The 26,076-nt window shown below is 44.4% G+C and overlaps 1 protein-coding gene across 5 annotated transcripts in view; it reads right to left on the bottom strand.

Annotated features, from left to right (window-relative positions):
* The window catches only part of PFKP (phosphofructokinase, platelet), a 77,787-nt gene that overhangs the window by 5,247 nt on the left and 46,464 nt on the right, over positions 1 to 26,076 (bottom strand). Inside the window, exons 13-22 of one of the 5 annotated variants that reach the window (XM_075271616.1) lie at positions 23,031 to 23,177; positions 21,435 to 21,505; positions 21,191 to 21,278; positions 18,566 to 18,718; positions 13,353 to 13,505; positions 9,320 to 9,484; positions 8,674 to 8,735; positions 6,798 to 6,909; positions 5,658 to 5,757; positions 1,995 to 2,100 (exon numbers count right to left, since the gene is read on the bottom strand). In XM_075271616.1, the coding sequence (XP_075127717.1) occupies positions 1,995 to 2,100; positions 5,658 to 5,757; positions 6,798 to 6,909; positions 8,674 to 8,735; positions 9,320 to 9,484; positions 13,353 to 13,505; positions 18,566 to 18,718; positions 21,191 to 21,278; positions 21,435 to 21,505; positions 23,031 to 23,177 (1,157 nt within the window). Of the gene's footprint in view, positions 1 to 1,994; positions 2,101 to 5,647; positions 5,758 to 6,797; positions 6,910 to 8,673; positions 8,736 to 9,319; positions 9,485 to 13,352; positions 13,506 to 18,565; positions 18,719 to 21,190; positions 21,279 to 21,434; positions 21,506 to 23,030; positions 23,178 to 26,076 lie in introns of all 5 variants that reach the window. The other 4 variants (XM_075271615.1, XM_075271612.1, XM_075271613.1 and 1 more) reach the window with 4 other exon arrangements.

Here is a 26,076-nt window from a genome sequence, read left to right as displayed (position 1 = left end):
GGAGTTGTTTCAACAGAGGGGGCCCTGCACCCCTGACAGAACCGATATTGGGAGTCATCAGGCAGCGGCACTCTACAAGAAGCGCACGCCAGATGCTTCCTTTTGGAAGTAGCCTTCCTTCTAGGCGGAACAGTGGAGGAAGAAGAAGACATTCTGAGGAGGAAGAAAAAGGATACACTAACTACTTACTGCACTCAGAGATGCAACTCTCCAACTTCCCCCCTCCCCCGGCCATGTCCACCAAACCTTAGTCAATGAAGACAGTTCTCCAGCACAGAAATTGACCAGGGAGCTTCACCAACTGATGTGCTTGCAACCGGAGCGACAAGCACTAACTGAAGCTCTAAGGGGACTTAAATAGGCCAGGGGGCGGGGTTTTGCCCGGAGCCCCGCCCAAGGGGTAGGGGCTACAACGGAGCCAGAATCTCATGAAAAAAAAAAAGGGGAGGGGAGAAGACAGGGGGAGGGGGATCTGACCCAGGTATGGTCCCCAGGACCGGGGGACCCCCCTCCCGAACTACCGTGCAATGCTCGTGTCTAGGGGTTGTTCTCTTCCCGTCCGCCGCGAGGCCCGCGCACTGCACATGTGCGGCGGACCCTGTTAGACGGCGGACCGGAGGAACCTGAGAAAGGTTCCTAGGTCTAGCGTTCCTAGGGGAAAGCCCCGACCCGGCGCCCCAGCCGGACAGGAGCGTGCACGAGCCGGCAGGGTCCCCGCCGGGAGAAGGGGACCTCTGCTGAAAAAAGAGGATGTCCAGAAAAAGATCTTCTGCTGTCAGGTACCGGTGGGGGAGAGTAGTGGACCCCTATAGGAGGTCAGAACATCAGAACACAAGGGAGGAGCAGGTCTTCCGGCCTCTTATAGAGGTCAAAAGCTGTTAGGTAATTAAAAATTCCACCTGTCCTAACAGCTCATAGGGGCAGGAATACCCCAGTTGTGCTGCTGTTGGGCGTAGGGGGAAAGGTCTTCTTTATGTGAAAAATAAATCATTGTATGTCTGGATATGCAGCTTTTCCCAAATTGAAAGATTCCTGCATGTTATTAGCAGGTTTTGTGTTTATATTCCTGTGCTGCGGTACATCCAGTATATTGCACTCAGTGGCACATGTACACTAAGGACTCGTGTGTGGTTGAGACTTCTGATGATTACAGAGCAGGTCTTATCCCGGAACGGAACCACCATTGAAAATGCAGGAAGGAATGCCATGAGTGTCACCCTAGTGCATGCCACTAAAATAATCTGACCTATGTCGGCCTGCACACTCGATGTCTGGATTATATACCTGAGCACGGCTCACCCCAACCTCAAGAAATACCCATAAAAAATTGTATTAACATGTCATAAAGATGTGTCCAATCTTATTTCCTTAAAGTGCACCTTCAAAAGTGAACAGTCCATGGAAATATAAGACACATTGCAATATATCGCATTTCCTTTACTTATCTGAAGGAATACATAAAAGTCTATGGAGAGGGGAGGGGGCTGCTCTGCTACACTGTGAGAGAACTCTTTTAACACTGCTGTATCTTCAAGATTAGACTCTACCACTGCACAGAATGAGGCAATAAATAAGTTAAATAGCTAGAAGCAACATCCTTCTCCTCCTCCCTCCCCTCTCCATAGACTTCTGTGTGTAAGGTGAGTATGGAGACAGATTCCTTACAGATAAACAGGCTGAGTGCAGGGAATGTGGAGGGTGGACTAATAAGTGAAGAAGGAAATCTATTTTTGATAAGATATATTACAAAGTTTCTTATATCCACCTGTACTGTTCATATATGAAAATTGGTTTTGTAGTTGAAGGTACGCTTTATGGAATCCACATAGGTTGAGCTAAGAGGAATAGTAAGGAAGAACACATCTGTAATTTAAAGGGGACCTTTACCACAGTTAGGACCCTAAACCCTAGCAGTATAAGGACCCCTGCAGGTGGCAGGTACCAAGACATGGCCTAGTGATGGGCGAAGGCTTCTTGATTGCAGTAGTACTTACTTGAAATCGGTTTCGTCTCTGAGTTGCATAACTGGCTGGAAGACAAGGGCTCGTCTGCGCATCCCTAATAGACAGACACTGTCATCTGTGTTAGCAAATATCCTGCCTGGAAATGGTAGAATAATATTCATTAGTACGCTGTATCTCCAGCCTGGGCTGTTATCGGGGAAGTCAATCCTAGTCATTATCCTGAGGCTTTAATGTGATCTGCTGGATGGTTTATCTAACACGTTCTTATCAAGAAAGAGAGATATACAGCAAAACACAAGACAAGGGCAAAGTTCACACATCACATAAGCAGAGGTCCCATAGCACTGACTTTTTAGCCTATTTTTTCCAAACAGAATATTACTTCTGTCTGACTTGGAAATGTCATGATACGCTGCAATACTAGGCTGCGCTGACATTGATGAGGTGCAGTACCGCTGACAGCCTGCGGAGGTGCTGTTACTTTCTAAGTTCACCAGTGCAGGCTGTGAAATGCAATGTCTTCCTACTTTACTAAAAATAAACCAAAAAAGCAAGCAAACACCAGTCAGTCAGCAGATACATCTTGCACAGATCCATAACCAATACTTTAAGGCTAGGGCTAGAGAGCAGCTTTGTGGAGACTCCCATGTGTCACCCTATGACTCCGTCACTAATGTAAGCTAATGGAGTCACATTGTGACCTGGGGGGGGGAGGAAGGGGATGGGCGGAAACTGTGACCTCTAGTTGCAAGAAAATCCAGTAGTGCTTGATCAAGAAGTCATTAGTCACAGGGCGACTCCATTCTCTTACATTAGTGAGGGGCGACAGACAGATCTTCAGTTATGTAATAGAAGGTGCTACCATGTAACCCTCGCCTTTATGGAAACCATCACCACAGGTTCACAAACCTGCAAGAGAGCAAACTGGGTTCTCCTCAGAAACCTAGCCCTGCACTGTGACCAGGACTACCCTGTACTCCCTCTCTGAAGTTTCGCAGGCCCCCTGATGTTCTCTACATGCTAGCGGTGATCTGCCTCCGCTAATCCCTGTATAACACAATAGTCATGGAAGGACAGACACAGGAAGTGACACTCTGACACTAGAGGACCTTTCACCACCTACAAAAAGTCCAGCCCTTTACATAATTTAATAGGTTCCCTTCAACAATTGGATTTTTTTCTCTAGCCCTCACCATTCCCAAGTAATCAGTGCAGTTAGTTTGGTGCCTCATATACTATTTAGACTCTGTCCTGTCATGCAGGAGCAGAGAAGGGGTGTGATTCTGAGCTCTGACACTGGCTGCCTCTGATTGGCTCTCTGATTCCCGCCCCGTCTGACACCGTCCTCCTGACATTACAGAGCTTAAATAGAACATCAGACACCAAAACTACCTGTGCATGTTACTCAGAAATGGTGGGGGTCAGAGAGAAAATTCCAACTGTGTCGGAAACAATGGAGCAGCGACTATTAACAGATGCCAAGAACTGGAGTTAGTGGAGGTGATGAAAGGTCCTCTCTAAGGTAAATCATACTACAACTACAAGTGGGAATAACTTTCTCTCCCCAAGATGCAATATGTAATAAAGACGTTCTTGCCATTGTATCTTTTGACTGAGGTAACAGCTGAGGTTTTGCGGTTTTTCGCTGCGGCTACCACTGGACACTTTCTAAGTAGGCAAACCAAACCGCCTGTTTAGGATTTGGTGGTTACTGCAGAGAACCCAGTGATACATCCCCTATAAGGACACTTGTTGTCACCAACACCTACAGTAGCAGACAGCAGCCATATTCTGGGCTTCAAGATGTCCTCTCGCCACTCCTGACATGTCTGTTTCAGTAAATACCAGTAGTCTCAATATAGTAACCATTGTCGTAGCTCATACACAAAGAATGATGCAGGAAGCAGACAGCGCTGTTCTCTGTGTAGTGGTGAGACCAGGTTACTGCAGACCAGCTCTCTTTTCCTTGAATGGGAGCTAAGCTGCAGTACCTGGGTTTGACCACTACACAGAGAACAGCGCTGTCTGCTTCCTGCATCATTCTTTGTGTATGATGGTGTGATGGCAGACCCCACCGATCTGATATTGACAAGCTATCATCAGATCAAGAGCATCAGTTTTGGGACCCCTAAACTAGCAGCAGCATTTTATAGTCCTGGTGAACCCCTTTAAGGCATGCTGATCCTACGAGCAGTCCAATAATCCAGCAGAATTTATCTTGGGCCCAGAATATGTCTGTTTCCGTGTGTATGTGTGAGGAACGGAGCCCACCATAATAGGAAAGCAATTGTTAGTTCTATGTTCAGAAAACCTAGTTAGTGGAAGGAAATAGCAAATGTAAAACAAAATCACAGGAATGTGAAAGGAGAAGATTTACATCAAGTAATATAGAGACATTACCTTCCTCTAAGTATCCCGAGTAGCCATGAAAGAAAATATAAAAGCAAAAAAGAAAGTATATTTAGCTACATATACCTCTACGTTCTACAAAGAAGCGGCATGCACTGTGCGCCAAGCCACTCTACAACGCAAAGCAAAATGTGGCAATACAACATGATAAATATATACAGTGCAATATAGGTACATTCAGTGCAGAATATCTATAATACATCTAGATGGGGGACCTGAAGAAATCCGTATACAGATATAGTCCCCAGATAGTCTTCCCATGTGCCATACACAGTATTTAATGCACGCCATCGTTTCCACATGTAAAGTGATTGGCTACTATAGACAACTAGCCTCCGCCCCGACTTCATCTGCAGGTTGTTGGCGTTGATGATCCGCCTATATTCAGCAAATTGCTGCCGTTGATGGTTTGCCTGCTCCGGTGTTTTGACAGCTCTTAAGGTGTCCTGCTGCTGAACTTGTTCCTTGCACCGTGCCTGTGATTGTTCCAGCATCTTAGCAGCTTACTGGGAGGCCATATAATGAGCGTGTTGTTGGTGTTGATGATCCACCTGCTCCGGTGTTTCGACAGCTATCAAGCTGGTCTGTCACTGAACGTGTTCCTCGCACTGTGCCCGCGATTGTTCCGGCATCTCAGCAGCTCGGTGGGAATCCATATAATGAGCATGTTTTCGGCATCGATAATCTCCCTTAGTTCCACTTGAGGAGAACTCTGGCTTCCTTCATAGCTCTCGTTGTTTCCAACAAATTAGATTTTCTTTTTCCAGGCATGTTTAAAACTGACAAACTGACAACATGGATTAGAGTGGGTTTGCCTATGTCAGTTTTTCAGCCCTGCCTGGAGCAGATCAGATAATATGCAAATGTGTGTACACAATCCACTGAGGGTTAGCTGAGTGTTTACACAGAGAGATAACAGCCCTGGGACCTGAAATAAGGCTGCTACAGGAGCAGTGTAATATAGTATGTGAACATAAATTCATACAGTCATGAAACCATGTCATTTACTAGGATAAAAAGTATCGAGGTTACAATCTATCTATGTGCTGAATTTCATCCAAATCCATTCAGCCGTTTTTGCGTGATTGAAGAACAAACATCCAAACTTTCACATTTATGATATATTTCATTTCATTCATTCATTCATTATTTCATTTATCATTCATTCATATATTAGTAGGTGGATAGGAGGATCGGATTCCTCTGACTCTGTTACCCAGGGATATTACTTTCCTGTATCATTATGTGTATATATAGATCTATGCAGTGTTAACCATCTGTTACCCTTTCTGTAGGTCTCTTTCAGCTTCCTTGAGATCCACTGAATGGCTTTAGCTGAGATTTTCGTGCCAAAGTTTCTATCGAAAGGTGAGGGAGCGCCGCCCTACAGGAAGACATTAATATTTATAATGTAAGGTAAGAATTATAGTGTCTGCACTGCCCTATAGTCACCATATCATTAACTGACCCTGGATCATGGGCACGTGGTGTAGCTGCGCTGAAGTTATTTCCTTTGGGGGTTGGCCATGATACAAACATGGGGTCCTAACTCACTGCCAGGTGAGTAACTAAAGGGTCATAGGCCTGGTGCAAAATCTTAGCTTAGGCCCCCTTGTGCAACTTCTGACAAACATCGGCTGCATTTCATCTGTATGTTTTAGCCGCATTTACATTTCCTTCTTCTTCTGTATCACAGCCCAGACCACCATGAAGACTTGCTCACAACCAGTCTTTCTTCCCATCTGATGCCCCCCCACATAGTAATCATGCCCCCTTTCATGCTACAGCCTCCTCCACACAATCCCTCTTTAACTATATGCTGCAAACGAACTACTATTTGTGACATGAAAAGTTACATTTTGTTCTTTCTGACAGTGGAAGTTTGTGCATAATAACTCTTCTCTCTCCAGAGTACCAGAGGGCAGGGGTAATACATTTACAATGCACGGACTGCCAGTTATCAAAGGAAATAAACCATTATCTGGCCCTAGTGTGTTGAGGATGACCTGTGGGCCTCAATGGCTTCTGGGCCCACTCGCAGCTGTGACCCCTACAGTTATGCTAGTACCTGCTCCCATTTTGATGATGCCTGGTTCCCTTGTGTCTTGACTTACACAGGAAATATCTTGAGATGCCGTGGCCTGAGCACGACCATTGTCAGCCAGTCATTGGCTGAACGGCATCTTCAGAGACGTCCTGTGACCAGGATTCAAGGTTTCCCTGAAGAGTGATAGCATCCTACTGTAGATTGATGATGTCACTGTCTTATAGGCCTGGACAGGACTGGTTTAGTGGATCCAGTCTGCCCCAGATGCCCCAAGCTTAAGGCAAGTTCTACATATTGTATGCGAAAGACGGGTGAGGACGGGGCAGAGTGTTCTGGAGCCTACGGTATGCACTTCACCCTACTTTCCCATACGTTACCTGTTGCATGTGGCCTAGTACATTCTTCCTGCAGTCAAACACTCCTTTCCCTTCCTCGGAGTAGAGCTGATAGATAAAGTCCGTTGTGTAGTTTTCATTAGAGTTTTCATTCCTGGGAGAGTAAATATAAAAGTATACAATAAACCTATAACATACAATGTTCTACAGAATACAACTATACAAGACGTACATGGGCGGACTATAGAAATATTATTATGGAAGCTTTTCTAAGGAGCAATGATCCCTAAACTCCAGACGCTAGATAATAGAAAGTGCATTGTGGAAGTCAAAGTAATCGGCAATTCCTATTCTGGCCACTATGTGCCTCCTTAGTGACACTAGTGGGGGGCAACTACCGTATATACTCAAGTATAAGCCGACCCGAATATAAGCCGAGGCCCCTAATTTTACCACAAAAAACTGGGAAAACTTATTGACTCGAGTATAAGCCTGGGGGGGAGGGGGGAAAATGCAGCAGCTACTGGAAAATTTAAAAAATTAAAATGGTTGGAGTTTTTGGGTGCAGTAGTTGCTGGGGAAGGGGAGGGGGTGTTTTGGTTGTCTGTCTGCCCCTTCCCTGAGCTTGAGGACTGGGTTTTTTTTCCCCCCACTTGGAATTCAGTCTGGCTGAATATAGGGGATCTGCAGTGCTCCTATTAACCCCTTCCGGACGGAAAAGGAGCACTGCAGATCCCCTATATTCAGTAGACCGGGCACTGTCAGACACAGGGAGACCTAATGTGTTTGTGTCTCACAGTCATTTTCTGCTTTTATATGTATTCTAGGGAAAGGAGGGATTTACAACTTTCATTTACTTTATTATATTTTTTTTAAAGCTTCTTTCTTTTTTCACTATTTTATGGGAGATTCTATACATTACTATTGCGGCTGGTCATAGACCCCCCCCATCCCTCCTCAAAAAAAATAAAAAAAATTTCTTTGCTTGACTCAAGTATAAGCCGAGGGGGGCTTTTTCAGCACAAAAACTGTGCTGAAAAATTTGTCTTATACTTGAGTATATACGGCAATAAACATGCAGCAGAATTATGGAGTAATTTGCTCCAAAAAGCTTTGCACCTCATTTTCTATGTGTTTTAGACCCTTTCTAACAGCTTGTGCGCCTTTACAACATGTGGACAGGGCAGTGAACCAGACATTACACCACCATTTTGGAAGTTGTATCACATGATAGGCCACTGTGCCAAATTTTTGTGCCACAATTTTGTTGGAAATGAAACCAACTAATAAATGACGTAAATTTAGACTAGACAGTGTAAAAGCACGCCAAGTTATCAAACAGTATCAGACACATTTCGGTATGCCTGATCCTTTATTCTCACAGGAAATAAGATGGAGGTGTCTGGAATGCCTTACTCCCTTCTCTGCTCAGGCAAGCCGAGTGTGCATGTGTATGAGGAGTTTGGGGAATAGCTGTTGGGTAACTGAGGCCTGGTTCACATCTGCGTCGGTAATCCATTTGGGGAGTCCGCATGGGGACCCCCTGAACGGAATACCAAACGCATTGGCAAGCGGTGTGCAGTGAAAGAACACGGACCCCATAGACAATAATGGGATCTGTCTGCTTTCTGCATGGAACATGGGGACAGGAAAGAACTTCACGATCTACATTTCTGTCTGCATGACTCGTGCGGGCAGCGCGCCGAAAGTACATGGATCCCATTATAGTCTATGGGATCCGTGTACTTTCCCTGCACACCGCTTATCAATGCGTTCAGTAGTCCGTTCAGGAGGGGAGGGGGGGGTCCTCATGCGGACTCCCCGAATAGATTACTGAACGTGGATGGACAAAGTTTAAGAAATGCAAGTGCCTTAATACAGACTGTGAGGGCCATGCAGTGGCGTGTGATGTCTGTACCTGAGGACGAGGCCTCTCTGGATACTTGTCTTCATCTTTTCTGTTAAATGCTCCACATTTGCCTATGTGAAAAGATATAACAAGCATTATATACAAGTATTCATTTTATGGAAAAAAATAAATATAAAATGCTAAGTCCCCATGTACAAAAATGCTGCAGAAAAGAATGCGTTGGAAAGGCGTTTTCTTCTGCGGACTTTCAGCCCCTATTACATCTATACAGAAAACGCCAGCGTTTCCGTAGGTATAATTGACATGCTGCGATTTACAATAATGCAATGTTTTTGATATCGCTGCATTTCTGCTGCAGATTTTTTTCTGCAATGTGTGGATGGGTTTAACCAGAGTCCCATCCACTTTGCCGCTACTGTTATATGTAGCGTGGGGCCCCGACCTAAAGGGGTTTTCTGTCCCCCAAATGGGTTTTTTGTACTGATGACCTAATCACAAAACGGAGGACACCCGGTGGACCTCATTTTAGTGAACGTGGTCTGCCAGTGTCCGCTGTTTTATCAGTCCAGCTGTTGTTCGGATCTGGCAGGAGACCTAAACGACAGAGAGCGCAACGCTAGTGTGAACCTAGCCTAAAATGACACAATACTTTGCCTTCACCTATTCCCATCATGGCACATATATTTGTTATTACCTGGAGTTCACGAATGTCAAATTGCTCCTCAAAGATGTAAGCTGCATCCGCCCCGGCGGCGAGGCCTCCCATGTTGGCCAGGTAGCCGCAGTAGCCTCCCATTGTTTCGATGATGAAGACGCGCCTCTTCGTTCCACTGGCAGATTGTTTGATGCGATCGCAGGTCTAATGACAATGCACGGTATGCAAATACATCACAATGTCACACAGAAATCCAAGAAACATTGTAATAATCAGCTGCGATAGATTTCAGTATTTTTGGCCTTATTCATCATCCCAGCCCCGTTGTCTAAGGTTTTGGATTCTGACATGGATATTTTTCAAAAAGGTAAATCGACGTCTGTATCTTATTCATTTCTAGGGGTCTCAAAGTGATGCCGAAATTAACTTATTTAGGCATTGGCTTGTGTTTTTTCCTTGGAGATGTGTTTAGTTCACTCGTGGAAACTGTTACCAATAGGATTGAGTGATCAAACTCGGATCCCGATTGGCGATCGAGCAAATTTCACGATCGGCTGGAAAATGATCCTTACATCGGATTTTAAAATCGATCCTGAAATCTCAAGGTCGGCTCAACCCCAGTTACCAATGACCTGATGGGCGGTGGGGGCGCAATGATGGAGTTGTTACATAGTTGGGCCTTATTCACACATCATTGTTTTGGATCACTGTATGTAAGTCTAAAAGTGGGCTGAAAACACAGAACTGATGCAAATCTTTCCATTATACCTCTGTGTAGTCTCTGCTCCTGGTTTGGACTTACAAATGCTGAAGCAAAATACTGATGTGTGAATAAGGCCCAAATATGTGACAACAGCTCAGCTGTATCATTGCACCCATCAAAATACTCACAATTCTGCAGCATCTTATCTCTGTACTGTATCAATCCTCAGTTATTCCTCCTATAAAATTCACAGTACGAATAAGAGAATGTTCACACTGCTATCACTAAAGTCATAGGATCAGAGCAATAGACTGAAATGCCAGCAGAGTAACTGATGCGGACAGTGCACTCTCTTCCTGATTCCGTCTCCATTAGATGTCTTGTAAAAAAACAAGATGGAATCTTTTTCCCAGAAGAAATAGTCGTGACCTGCAGGACCTTTCCTTCTGTCTGAAAAGTGCAGAAACAGGACGGAAGAAAGGTTGTGTCTCTTTTTTAATGGAGTGAATGGAGAAGCGGCTCCGTACTGCTGATCGGTCATAGGGACTGGTGTCAGCCATAAATAAATTGAGTCAGGACAATCCCTTTAAGGGGACATGGCCTTACACTGCCTGGTGCTGTCAGCTTTGATTGGACAGTCTAAGTACATAGATGCACCCCCAGCTGGTAGCACTGGGTTTCCAATTTATTCACACATTTCTAAGAGGAGTAACAGAGGAACAGCATAAGTTCACAGTTTTTTGGTCAGGATTTTGACGCAGATATGGCCAATTGCCGATGAAATCAATGGGAGCCGGTCAGTTCTTTGTTTCCGGGAGCTGTTTGTTCCGGCTCCCGGAAAAAGAAGCGACATGCTCATTCTGCAGGCAGATTCGCCTCATGATATTGGTCTGAAGACACTCCCTCCCGACTAGGCCCATTCATTTGGGCCTAATAAAGAGCAGAGTGCGTGACTGGATGCTGGCAGTGGACACAGCTACCCGTATTTTGGACCGGAACCTGAGGCGGCCTCCGCCAAAGGTTCTGGTCCAAAAAAAACCATGCGACCTTACCCTAACACAGACTTATAAGAACAGATGCCCTATTTTTTCATGGTGAAGTATTTATTCAAACAGGCCTGTCAGGAGAGGTGATAGATCAGCTTTAATGTTGGGCCTTTGGTAGACAAAATAGGAAAAAAGTTACCCCAAAAGGAACACAAATGTGAACTGGGCTGATCTAGTATTCTGCACCAGTTATGACTATTCAGATAACATGCAATGTGCTGCAAGCTGTGAGATTCCAGCATGAACCACCTACAAATCACATACAATGTCACCTAACAAGAACAGGAATGTGAATGGAGTGGAAATGCCTCAGTGTTGTACAGAATGAATGTCTGATCTCAGGCGGAGGAGGAAGGCGAGATGTAACCGCATGAAATGCTGAAAACCGTCTGAGTCACTGTGACAACATCCGGCCGCTTATCACTTTCCTGCAATTCTCTCATTTCAGGCTCTTTCATCACTTTCTTACACACCAGTACACACTGACTCGCAGACTTGTCATGATCGCACTTTTAGCAGCTTCTTCATACTGTGAATTCTGTCGCCATATTGTCTCTAGTATAATATCTTTGTGGAGCCCGTAGTGCTGTATTGAGTCAATGCTGCCCCAATGATGCTGACTGTATTTCCATACATGTGTAGAAGGTAATAATAGTGTATGGTATGGCGGGTCTTTATAGCCAATACTGATTATTAAGACTTCCGCTGTCATTTTCTTGTGCCAGTCGGTCCGGCAGGCTCCAGGTTACAGAGGTAAATAAGGGCAAGTGGAAGCCTATAACAGTAGCCACAATCCTGTTGGGACTGCTGTGGTGAAGGGGCTCTGTGGCTTCTCCTGAATGTTTCCATGCATGGCGTTACAGCTGCCCAGGTGATGTAAAGGCAGGGTATAGCTATAGGAGGTGCTGCCACCGGGCCCTGGAGGGCACTCACAGGCCTCTTTACAACATAAAAACCACAAGTATTACAGACAGCAAATGATAAGTGGGGTCCCAGGATTTTCAATTGGGGCCTAGGAGTTTCAGGTTATGTCTCTGTGTAAGGGTACAGGCATTTTGGATACCAGGAAGTAGAGACCAGTGGGGTCCAGTAAGACAGGTCTTACACGACAGTAAGTTTAGTCCACAAATGGTCCACAATTGTGGGTTCTCAATTGCGGACCATTTGCAGACACATTGTATTCAGTGCGGCCTCTTACACCACCGTATATTTTACCCGTGGTGCATCGTGCCGTGACCGAGGTCCGCACTGAATACTGCAGGTCCGCAAAGACTGTGAATTCACAGCACGGCATGGCACGGACTGTCCCGTAGAACTCTATGGGCGCGTGCGGCTGGACACGGACGTCTGCGGAATGACTTTTTGGAGTGTAGTAAAGTGTTGCTGATCAGCAAATTGCGGACCGCAAACACCACTACGGTCGTGTAAGACCAGCCTAAGGACTGGAATGGCAGTGGTGGAGTGATTGATAGACAGGTATTTTGTAACCCATTTTGCAAAAATATTTCCCTGCTGTACAACCCCTGGGACCGTGGGCTACCCCACTACTATAATCAGTCCTAATATACTGTGCCTTAGCATACTGAGCCAAGGGACGCACTAAGGGTATATTCACAGGGCGGAATTTGGAGAGGCATTTGCAGCCGTTTTTCACCTCAAAATATTTTCTAAAAACCATCCCAAATCTGCCTCCAAATTCAATTATGTTAGCTTCCCCTCAGGAGACAGCAAACGACTGTTGTGAAATATCGAGGAGACGGTCGCGGCACCTTCCTTGGGAGCTGCTTTTAAAGGGTCTGTCCAGGGACTTTAACTTATTTCCTCCCGGCATTTGTTAAAGCTGGACCTGCAGGATCTGGGCTAGTTCCAATACTGGGTCATAAAACTGGAACCAGCCCACATCAACCCAGTCGCTTCCCCTCCTACCTCCTTTCCCGTTTCACCAAAGGGACAGGGGGCTGGTCTTGATCATGTGACTTGTACCCAGCCCAGAACCCCCAGGTCCATTTTCAATAAATACCCCGACAAAGTTAGCTAAATTGAAGCCCATGGACAAACCCTTTGACGTGTGATCTAGGCTTGTTGGTGCACCCTGAATTCTAGATTACCGAAATACGTAAAAACAGAAAACTCTACAAGACGGAGCCTATATTAGCTATAGGTTTCTATAGGCTCTCTTCTAATGAACCTGCAGAAAAACACATTACATTTCATTTGCAGTCAAGTCATTCCTGACTCATATAACGGAAATGCGTTCAGCGATGATCACGTGCATGACGCCATCCAATAGCAATTGATAGTCTGAATAAGCAAGACATCTTACCTCCATAATGGCATTGAGTGCCGTGTCAGCGCCAAGACTTAAGTCAGTGCCGGGGACATTGTTGCTAATGGTGGCGGGCACAACGCACATGGGAATGCAAAATTCTTCAAAAGTGCCCCGAGCCTCAGCTAACTGCAGCATACTCTCAAAAGCCTGCGGTGGCAGTATGAATATGTGCTTAGCGGACGGTTAATGTATGCGTGTTAGTGGCTCCTTCTCTGTGCTGGGAGGTTTGGCTTCCCAAAAGTCATGGGAATACGGGAATCTCTTAGATGGTGTTTTGGAACTTCAATGTTGACTCCATTCCTGTTAATAGTTTGATGATGTTTGATGGGGTCCAAATTAATTTAAAAAAATATTATGTGCACTGGGGTCGCATTGGCGCAGTTCTGTAATGAATTTTTAGGAGGCTACCCCAAACAGAGCAGAAAATAAATGCTTATGAGAAGGTCACGATGTTTTAAGCATAGAGATCAGCAGAAGTAGAAAAGCGATGTTAGTTTTAAGAGAGCAGGAACATCAGATTATAATTGGTTAACTGGTGGGCAGCGACAGAGGACGCGAGTAAAGGGTTAAAATCGTCCGTTTCTACAGACCTTTGGAGAAGAGATATGCTGTAAGGCGCCATTCATTACCTTCTAATAGCTGGCATGGTTGTATCCTGGCAGGGTGACACTTGGCACCCTGCGTTTTCACTAATGCACACCCTTCATTGTCACACTAGACAACACTGGGCCATGCTCTTTTTTAGGTGCCCACCCATTGTACCCATTGTTAAAAGCTGCTCTTTCTATGTTATATTCTACTTTGCAATTGATAGTCAGGTTAGATGATGTAGTCAGATCAACTACTTCCAAAGTTAGTCAATTAAAGGAGTTGTCTGCTTCTTACGATATGAAAATATCCTTAAAAAAATAACAAGCCCTCCCCTATGAGCGGTGTAAATCTATTGTGGAATATAGTAACAAGTCTTTAATTTCTCTGCAGCACCAGCACTGGAGAAATGAAGCATTACATGGTGCCCACTGCAATCAATGGCCTGTCCATGTAATCCATGGAAGTATTGGGTTGTCCAGAGAAAGACCCTCTTTGTAGTAACTCGCTCTGGATAACTGATAAAGGTCCAGTATAAGAACCTTGTAAACAGACTTTCGAAACCAGACAACACCTTTAGTTATTAAAAACTGGTTAGTTGTTATCTAGTGCAAGGTGAACAACAAGAAAACTAAGTTTAAGAAATCACAGAATGCTCAAAATTATTTGCAGTCTGCCATATGTTGATGAGGCCTTACAATCACGAGGATGGAGGTCCACTTCCAATTAAATGGAGGACACAGAAGCCCAATTCTACTGTTCAGTGGGAGTCCCAATAATGGGACACCCAGCAAACAACTTGGGATGACCTTTAAATGGACATTTCACCAACTCCAACTCTTTATATCCTTAAGGGGATTCTACCACTAAAATGCTGTTTTTTCTCATTAGCATACATTTAAAAACCGGTATTTCTAAGGAACGGCGAGGCGGAGACCACATCTAAAGGTAATAGACGAATAGCCTTTCTTAAGGCTATTCCGACGTGATAATTAGAAAAAAATGTTGCTTTAGTGGTAGAATCCCTTTAAGTAGACGCCGCTCCGCTGATTCTGACACATTTGGAATTGTTTCTTTAGACCACACCATTCCTGAGCAATTATTCTGCTAGATTTAGCACCCAATATACTAATTAGGCAGGTGGGTGGTCCCAGGCTTTCTGCTCCAGATCAGGACTGCCCACCTGACAGTAGAGAGTCTAATTAGCATATCGGGTGCCAAAACTAACACCACTAATTCCTCAGGAACCACAAGGGCTAGAGAGAAAATTCCAACTGCATCGGAGTCACGGGTTGGAGTTGGGGGAGGTGGTGAAAGGTTCCCTTTAATGATTACAAGGTTCCCTATTACATAATCCTTCCTCTGGTCTCTATCTTGTTTACGTCAATCATGACATTTTAATTCTTTACTCGTCCTTGAAGTGTACATTTTACTGTTAAGGATATTATGTGGATAATTTTAGTATTGCATATTAATAAGAATTAAAAATATTTCTCATAAAAACTTAATTGAATGATTTTGTTTTTTGAGAGTCAAGTTGGAATAGTAATGGTAATTTTGGAAGCATGAAAAGGGCATTATGGAGAATAGTTTCTTCTTGTATCCTCCATATGCTATATATTTATGCATAAATGCAGATTGCATCCATATATAAATATGTTATGAGTAGAGTAGCAGAAGTAAGAGCATAGAAAGGTCTGGTATCGATTGCTGATGCTAACAACACAACTTATCAGGCACCACAAGGGGCCCATCGCCGCTTTATTGATACAGTTGCATTGTCATAAGATTTATAAAGGAGACTGCACAAGGATTTGTTATATTTCTGTATATTTGTTATATGCTGTGCCCTAAAAAAGTCAGCTTAGAATTGCAGCTACCAAAATCTAAAAGTAGCTGAGCTCTGTGATATATAGGGTTATATAACAGAGGAGAGAAGCTGAGCTCTGTGATATATAGGGTTATATAACAGAGGAGAGAAGCTGAGCTCTGTGATATATAGGGTTATATGATAGAGGAGAGAAGCTGAGCTCTGTGATATATAGGGTTATATAACAGAGGAGAGAAGCTGAGCTCTGTGATATATAGGTTTTATGATTTGGAGCATGATTTAAGTTGAGTAAGATAAGTAAATCCAGACAGGACTCCTAGGAAAGACATTGAGAGTCCTGATCACCCCGCCCACACACAGTGATTGACAGCTCTCCCTGTATTAATGTATAGTCACAGAAGGCTATTGATCACTGTGTGTAAGTGGGGTACACAGGACTCTCATTGTCTCTCCTAGGAATCTCATTTGGAATTATTTTGCTTTTTTTTCAGAAATGCTCCAAATCACATAATCCTATATGTCTGAAAACTCAGTTTTTCTTGCTCTACCATATCCTGCTCTAAAGATGGGGCAGCAGAAATAACCCGAAATCTTCACTTTAAACAAGGCTTCATAGGATTAGGCCAAGTGGTCTTCTTTTTCTCAGAAACAACGCCACTCTTATTCATGAGCTCTATCTGGTATTGCAGCTCAGCAACACTCACTTGAATAATTCTGAGCTGCAATGTCAGACACAATCTGTGGATAAGAGTTGTGATGTTATAGAAAAGGCAGTTTCCTCTAGTTCCATACGGCCTCATAAGCTAAAGGCTTGATACCTTAAGGCTAAGGCTCAAGTTTATGGAAACATAGCTTTTTTTGTTGCAGATTTTGCTGCGGTTTTTTGAGCCAAAGTCAGGAGTGAGTTGAGCAGAAGGGAGACATATAAGAACTTCCTATGTTTCCCATTCCTTCTGTAGCCATTCTTGCAACAAGATCTGCAACAAAAAAAGTGGGACCTCAGCTTAAAAGACTTTGTAGTAGCTATAATGTCTGAAAACAAAATCTGTGCTAAAGAATATACCTGTACAAGGTGGACAACACAAACCAAATGCAGTTCCAAGACCACAGATGAGACCCATCTAACCACTGGCTTGTTGGATCCTTGGACTCTTCTACTTCACAAAGAATACAAGTGACATTTTGGAGTCTTGTCACACATAGGGTGACCTTGTTTCATTGAGACAGTCTGGGTAAAGGTAATGTTGCTCCTGGAGAAGCCGTGCTCTGTGCTGTTTACAGTGGCAATGAGCAGGTCACTTAATAATGTCACATTTTACTTTTTCCCTCGATGCCCTTCTACTTTACAACTGGTTTTACAGGATCTCTCCAGCAGAATGCCACCGAGCAGCATTCATCGGTATTACTAATGGCAAGCACTTTAGCTGCAGCATATAAACACTAGGTAGGAGCCAGCAGTCTAGATGGCTACTAAGCTGACGCTACAAGGCACGTGCAGTCATGAAGTGAAAATGAGCAGCAAGGAGGAGAGTGGGTTAAATAAAGCGCAAAAAGCATTAAGGCAGCATGCAGCATGCAATACTTACCTGTACTGGCTGTTACCTGTGGGATTATTTATCAGAGTTTGCAAAGAACTAAATTTCCAATTGAGCAATCGATTATGGAAAATGGGGCTGACCCATTATAGAATTAGGACAGGAATGTTGTAGGTTGTTACTATAAAAATGTCTGCGTAAAGAAGACCTTCCATCACCTCTACCCTAAGTCTTTGCACCCTTCAATAAGTGCTACTGTACCGATTCCAATGCAAATGGAATTTCTCCAGTCCATACCATTCCTGAGCAATCGTTGCTATTAAATTTCAGCACGCAATATGCTAAACATGCTCTCTACTGTCAGGTGGGTGGTCCCTAGCTGTCTGCTCTATCCCAGGCCCAACACAGCAGACAGCCTGGCACCGCCCACCTGACAATAGAGAACATAATTAGCATATTAGATGCAAAACTGAGTCAAAATCGGTGGAGCAGTACCTATTGAAGGATGCAAAGACTTAAGAGGAGGTGGAGGTGTTGTAACATCTTCTTTAATGGTTTTGCACTTATGAAGTACATCACCCGTGCCATCCTAAGTTGCGAAATTACACATGGGTGGCGGGGTAAGCACGAGAGAAATGATCTCTCTTGTGGGTCTAAATAAAGTCTGTGTCGTGTGAAGAAGAAGAAGTCGTCTATTGCAGAGTAAGCAGAACACCCTGCAATCGTTTCTATACATATAGTTACATGGAAATTGCAGGTGATCACTAACACGGGAAGTCAAGTGGTTGTATCACATTTAGAAATCCTGACTTGACCCCTTAGAGCAGGGGTAGGGAACCTTCGGCTCTCCAGCTGCTGTGAAACTACAACTCCCATCATGCTCCATTCACTTCCATGGGAGTTCCAAGAACAGCAGAGCAAGTATGCATGCTGGGAGTTGTAGTTTTGCAACAGCTGGAGAGCCGTATGTTCCCTACCCCTGCCTTAGAGTGACTGCAAGAGTCCTGCTTATCTCGCCATACTCACTGAATGATACACAGATACAAGAGGAGTTGTATATCTCTGTGAGTGTATGGGGTAAGCAGGACTCTTACTATCGCTGCCAGGAGTCCTATTAGGCTATATTTGTAGCATAGTGTTGCACTGTGACATCCCATTTGGATTCTTTACTCTGATAAATAATCCCACAGTCCTGAGATGATAGTGATGTGAGGGTTTAGTAAGTGCACACAAATAAGTCTTATTAAACTTACATCTGTTATAGTGTTCAGAGCAGTATCTGCGCCAATGCTGAAATCTGAACCTGGCACATTGTTGGAGACAGTAGCAGGAACCATAACCATTGGGATACAGAATTCCTCATATTTCCCTCGGGCAACAGTCAGTTCCATCAGTCCCAAGTAGGCCTGGGAAGCACAGGCACATTGTAGGGAGGAAAAAGAAGACACAATCGTTGTAGGGGAGGGGGGAAAGGACCTTAAGGGACCACGGGAAGAGCCACATCACACAGATACACTTGGGAAGGAACCACTACACATAGTAAAATAAAACATTCAGAACGAGACATAATGATACATAGTGCTAAATAGAAATGTTACAGTAAAACAACTGGAAACACCAAGTGACACAATACGGTAACTATCTAAGATAGCTAAAAAGATTTACTCACTAACCCCTCATTCACATCAGAGTTTGTATTCTGTTCGGGGGAGTCTTCATGGGGACCTCCCCCCCCAAGCGGACTCCCCTGGATGGAATACCAACGCAGATGTGAACAAGGGGTAAGGGTTAGAGATGAGCGAGTACTGTTCGGATCAGCCCGCTCCATAGAAATGAATGGATGCACCTGGTACTTCCACTTTGACGTCGGCCGGCCGCTTAACCGCTTAACCCCCAGCGTGCTGGCTACATTTTTATGCGAGCGTGCTGTTCGGATCGGCTGATCCGAACAGTACTCGCTCATCTCTAGTATGGGTATGTTCACACGGTGGAATTTTTGTGGCAGAATTGACCGCAATAATATCCACCGCCTATTCATTTCAATTGGAAGAAGACGCTTCTTTTTTTTCCCTCTAGCTGAAAAAAATCATCTAGTGGAAAATATAAGTGTCCTGCCTGATCATGGGCCAGATTGTGGCCAAACCTCCCATTGAAGTGAATGTGAGTAGGAAATCTTCCAGCAATGATTTTACATGGCAAATCCTACTTCGAAATTTGCTGTGAGAACTTACTCTTAGAAATCATATGAAATATACACAAGATTGTTTTATTATGAAAGTGCAGGTTTACCTTTGGAGGACTTACACTAATATATAAGGTGAATTGCTGGTTCTATAGCTCTCTTATACAAGAACGGAGCGAGCCACGGACATGTGCAGCCAACTTGCCTGTCAATCTCAGCCTGAAAGCCGCAGCCATCTCACCTGTGAGGGTCCATTCACACAGAGTTTTTTGGCGCTGATTTTGCCGCTGAATCTGCGTCAGAATCCACGTGGGAAAAAAAGCCTCCCATTCACTGCAATGGGTTCTTTTTTCCTAGCAGAAAAAGGAACCCACTGAAGTCAATGGGAGGCTTTTTTTCCACGTGGATTCTGACGCAGATTCAGCGGCAAAATCAGCGCCAAAAAACTCTATGTGAATGGACCTTGAAATGGAGGTCAAGGGACCATTTCTACAACCCCCACCTATCGGGTGTTTATGGCAAATGCTGTGGTAATGCCTTACATGTCTATCGCAGAAAAAAATTGTAATATCAGGATTTTCTGACAATACAAGTGTTCTGAAAAAAAGCTGAAGGGGATACAGGGATTTCCAATATACTCTGCAGAATACAAGATGCTCTTTAGGACATCCTTTGTTTTATGGTCTGCAAAACACGGGTCCCCATGCAGACTCCTCGAATGGATTACCGAACACAGATGTGAACGAGGGGTTATACTGTTATAGGGAGGGTTCCTTATCACACAGCGATGATGTTGAGCAGTAACGCCCACCCTTATGACAGTGAAGGGATATCGGTGACGATACTAATGTCCCCTAGGCATATTCAGCACACTGTCAGCTTTCTAGTGGTATAGAATACCACCAGTGCCAGAGGACGTGAAATTTCTTCTTTAAGTAATAGGTGCAAAGCGTCATCTGGCCTTATTCACAGCCCCAAGAGTTTAGCTCATCAACTGATCGATGAGGAATCCTGGTGTCGCAGTCCCACCAATCTGATACAGATACCCCATCCTGTGTATAGGTCTTCCATATAAAATGAACTGACTGGGCTGAAATACCCTTTAATTCCTTATTATCTTATGGAACTTTCCAGCAGTTAAAAGAAGATATTGAGATACTTAGAAGTACCATTACCAGATATATTAGTGTAGATTCACCCAGGGCAACCATGCTCTATAATCTGTCTAGGTAAACCCTTAGGCCTCGTTCACACGGGGCACGGAACCGCATATTTTGGTCTTGATTCTGATGCGGGAAGCCGCATCAGAATTGGACCAAAATGTGCCTGCCGCGACTGACGCGGCTTCCCGCTCCGGAGTAGGCCCAAATGAATGGGCCTAGTCCGGAGGGTGCTGCTGCGAGGCGGACGCCGGGGCTAACTCAGCTGCAGAATCTGCCTGAAGAAAGGGCAACTCGCTTCTTTTTACTGTGAGCTGGAGCATACTGCTCACGGTAAAAAGGAGTCTAGCAGTTTACATAGACTTCTATTGTGAGGGGGCGGATTCTGAGGCGGATTCAGCGTCAGAATCCGGCCCCTCTTGCCCCGTGTGAATGAACCCTTATTGTCAGCTGTGTACCTACTGTATGAAAGAAACAAGAAGAGTGAACTACAACTGAGAAAGAAATGAATAATTCGTGAATGGTCAGACACGTACCTCGAACCCCCCGATCACAAGCAGAGCATTGATGTTGTTTGCACGTATCTGGTCCGCAATTTGATCAAAATACTTTGCAGGCAAAGTTCTGAAATGTGAAAAGAAAAGTTGAATTATTGTATAGCTGTTCTGTCGGCCAAGTCTCCAGCCAGGCAACTGAAACAGATATTGTCCTATTACTAATGCTCTATTATCCACCATTATTATTACTGTATAAAGGAAAATATCCGCAGTGAAAGTTTACCTTTTGGTTCCCAGGAGAGAGCCCCCTTGGCCGGTCCAGCCGCCAACATCTCCCCATTTTATCTCTTGAATCTATAAAGAGACATAAACATTAGATTTGCATTAGTCTGCAACTAAACCAACTCTCAGCTTTCATGAGGGCCAAGGTGTCATGGTGGGATAAAAGGGTGTTCCCAAAAATCTATTGACAGCAATTAAAGATGCACTGATGTGTCTGTAATATACTGAAGAGACCAAGCAACACCATGGTTGCTTCATCCTGCTGATCATCGAGGTCCTGGGCATTGATTTCTACCCTCCCCACAATCATGCCCTTATTGCCCATCCAAGTCATCAATGGATAGCTTTGAAAAAGCCCAGTAAGAAACAATTTATATACCTGTACTTGTATCAAAGGGGTTGTCTACAGGATAGGTAATAAATATCTGCTGGCGCCCACACAGATCAGCTGTCTGGAGGTGCTTCCAGTCTTAGTACTATATAGTGCACAGAGCCAGAAGCAGTTTGCTCTGTGCTCAGTAAAGTAGATGGGGGTAGTATTACTTCAATGGGAGATGAAGAGCATTATCAGCGCCCAGCCATTGCACAAGGCAGCGGGTCAATTGCTTCCAGCTCTGTGCATTGTATGAGACACAGATCAGACACAAGTCTGAACAGCTGATCGATGTGGTACAACAGCTTAACCTCAATGGGAGCTGAGTGGCAGTACCGATGCCTGGCCACACTATACAGTGTATGGAGCCAACTCCTTCTGGTTCCTTGCACTGTATAGTACACAAACCAGAGGCACATCTGATGCTGATGCAGTGCATGAATGGGCCTAATTGGGAGTGGGTCTCACACCGTGGACGCTGCGGCTGACTCAGCTGCGGAATCCGCGGGAAGATAGGGCATGTCGCTTCTTTTTCCCGCTAGCTGAAAAAAAACGCTAGCGGGACAAATAAGTGAGCGGCTCCCTTTGGAATGAATGGGAGCCTTTTTTGCAGGCGGATTTTGAACTAGTCCTTAGGGCACATTCAGACCAAAACCTTGCCCACCTGCGGTGCCCAATAGCTGCACCATTTTGCAGGTAAGAATAAGTTATACCAGTGTTGCCTGCAAAATGATTTGACTGTTAAATGCCATAGGTAGGTGAGGCTTCAGCCATGAGCTTTTGCCATTCTGTTACACCATACCCAAAGGGTCCATTCACACGGAGGAAAATGAGGAATTTGGCGTGGAATTTCAGTGCTGAAAAAAAGCCTCCCAATGGGTTCGTTTTCAGGAACCCATTGAAGTCAATGGGAGGCTTTCTTTTCAGCGCTGAAATTCCACACCAAATTCTTCACCATTTTCCTCCATATGAATGGACCCTAAAGCCTGCAAAGAGGCTCTGAAGACATTTCCTCTATAAATCCAGGTCACCAGACACATTTCTGTCCCCACATACACACAAAACTACCACTATTCAGAATAATTTGGATCTAGATGTTCATGTATTTGATATAGATTCACAAGGTCTCCGGGACAAGCAAGTAAGAACAGAAAATTATGTCATTCGGGTCTCTGCTCAGGCATTGGACCTGTAATTTATCATGATGTCACTTATCATTCTCACCTGCCCCTTGGCGAATCCCTCAAAGCCATCATTAACGGCAAACATCTTGTGTCCTTCAGTAATTCCCACCCTCACAGCGGATCGGACGGCGCCATTCATTCCAGCCGCAGGAGCTCCCACGTTTAATACGGCCACGTTGAAGTTACTCTAGTAAGAAGAATGGAGAGTGATATAAACCCTACAGTAACAAGAGATGATGGAAAAGGAGCAAAAAACACAAATCACCACAACACAGTCAAAGCACCGCTACTCGCTCAATCTGAAGGCCAAACTGGATTCAATAATTCTATTATTGTATAAAAAACTGCAACCAATGTCTGTGATAAGAGAACCCAAGCGAGCCCTTCCACGAAAGCAGTCCTTTCTCTTGGAGTAACACTGTACACTTTAGACAGCTGGTTCCCTGAACAAGCCGAACCTGTAGTGTAGGGGTTGATCATTGACTTCTATGCATGAGGGTTCTGTAACTTGTGCAGGTAGGGGAAGAGGCTGTCTATCTTCTATTATAAATGTTGGATCCTATGTTATCTGTATGTAGGTGTTATCTTTCATTGTATTGCTACCTGTGCTGCTAATAAGAAATAACTACTCTGCAGAACAGGAAGTGTCAGACTATTATTAGACTTCTGAACAGAGGGAATACTACAAGATTTCAGATCTAGACATGGATATAGATACAGTAGTGACATGAAAAGTAATAAAATAATGTTACTTAGGGTCCATTCACATGGAGGAAAATGGTGAGGAATTTGGTGTGGAATTTCAGCGCTGAAAAAAAAGGCTTTTTTTTAAGTCCTGAAATTCCACATCAAATTCCTCACCATTTTCCTCCGTGTGAATGGCTGAGTTCACAGGATTTTGACACGGAAATCCTGACCAAAAAACATCTCCCATTGAAATCAATGGGTGCCGGTCATTTCCACTCGCGGAAAAAAGAGGTGACATGCCCTTTCTTCAGGCCGATTCCGCTTGAAGACACTCCTTGTCGACTGGGCCCATTCATTTGGGCCAATTTCGGAGCAGAGGGAACTGCATCGGCATGCAGTCGCGGCTACTGGTTTCTTGGTCCGGAATCTGAGGTGGCCTCCGCGTCAAATTCTAGACCAATGAACCTGTCTGAACTCAGCCTAAGGGTAAGTTCACACAGAGTTTTTTGATCAGGAGTTTGAAGCCGTATTCGCCTCAAAATCCTGACCAAAAAGATGGCTCCCATTGAAATCAGCCGTCTTCCAGAAAAAGAAGCGAGATGCTCATTCTTCGGGCTGTTTCGCTTCGCAATTCAGCCTGAAGACGCTCCCTCCCTCCGGACTAGACCCATTCATAGGGCCTGATCCAGAGCACATTTGAGGCAGCCTCCACCTCAGGTTCCGATACAAGAAACCCACTGTGAACTTACCCTCCTCAAAATCAGCCTCCAAAAAAAGCCTCTCAGTAGACCAAATTCCCGACCAAAAAACTCTGTGTGAACTCAGCCTTAAAGGGTGTTTGTCACCATAACTCAGTGGGTAGCGGTGTCAGGCAGGGGGTGTGATTTGGAGCTCCAATCAGAGTCAGCCAGTGTCAGATCTCAGAATCACATCCCTTTGTCTACTCCTGCCTGACACCGCCCTCCTGACAGTACAGAGACTAAATAGTATATCAGGGACCAAAACTAACAGCATTGACTGCTCAGGAATGGTGGGGGCTAGAGAAAAAATACCAACTAGGCCAGAACTGGTGCAGTAGTGACTATTAAATAATGGACTTGGTGGTGATAGGTTGCCTTTAAACAATAGCTCATTTTCCAATGACACATTCCCTTGAAAAAAGCAAAATGTTTGTGAAGGCTGAACGCTCTCTTTAACCTTGTATTCTATATTTCTTTTTGTCATAGTACGCCTGGTCATCAATGGCCACACAATAGTGTATGGAAGGAAATGTGTTAGTTTATCAGTGAAGATAAAACAAAGAGAAGAGAAGCCGGTAAAGATTTAGCAATTGTTATAGTAGCAGGGAAACGGCAAGTACAAGTCTAGTTCGCTCATGCTGTAGGAACTCGTGCAGGCTACACAAACATAACACATGCAGTATTAAAGCAAATCATCTGGAAATTTTGGCCAGTCTTAAGCACTAATAATATAAATTACGTACACTACACTGGTTGTCCTGTCAGGAAGGAGAGAAAATTATCACGTTATTTTAATCGGTTAGTGATCTATTAGATGTGAAGAATACAACATACACATAAGGGTAAGGGATGCTGAGCCAGGGAATCAAATCCAATGGTAAAAAAAAATTAAAGGAGTTGTCCAGAAATTTGACAAACGACAGGGAATGCCGGGGCACTCCTTTGTCTGACATCTCTGTCCATCTGGGGGTGAACCATGCCTATGTCACTGGAAGTCCCGCACACCACGTGACCACTGACCCTTTGTTCACATCTGCGTTTGGTAATCTGTTCAGGGAGACCGCATGGGGACCCCCTGAACAGAATACCAAACGCATTTGCAAGCGGTGTGCAGTGAAAGCACACGGACCCCATAGACTATAATGGGGTCCATGTGCTTGCCGTGCGCTGCCCGCATGAATAATGCAGACAGGAAAGTAGATTGTGAAATACTTTCCTCTCCACATACAGTCTATGGGGATCCGTGTGCTTTTACTGCATAGCGCTTGCAATTACAATTGGTATTCCGTTTGGGGGGTCCCCATGCTGACTCCCCCGAACGGAATACCAACCCTGAGGCTACTCAGAGGAGTCACTGGTCGCTAGAAAGGAATCAGTGACGACACACAAATAATTCACTGGTTACTTTCTAGTGTCATGTGCGGCCTAGGAGATTGATGGTGAACAACAATCCTGGGGACAGGTATGATTTTATTTATTTTTTTATGTTACCCTTCACAGGCTCCTCTGTAGTTTGTCTGATTCCTGGACAATGCCTTTAAAATGCTCACTTAAAGGGAGTTTGTCACTAGAACCCAGCAGAGCAACCCAGTCCACAGACAGATAGTTTAGGGTCACCTAAATGAAATGGTGTTTTCCCGTTGCGAATTGTTGCCTCCA

This window comes from Leptodactylus fuscus, chromosome 4, assembly GCF_031893055.1.
Source record: "Leptodactylus fuscus isolate aLepFus1 chromosome 4, aLepFus1.hap2, whole genome shotgun sequence".
Taxonomy (NCBI): Eukaryota; Metazoa; Chordata; class Amphibia; order Anura; family Leptodactylidae; genus Leptodactylus; species Leptodactylus fuscus.
The sequence above is the reverse complement of the archived record's forward strand: the minus strand, read 5'-3'. Positions and strand labels throughout refer to the sequence as shown.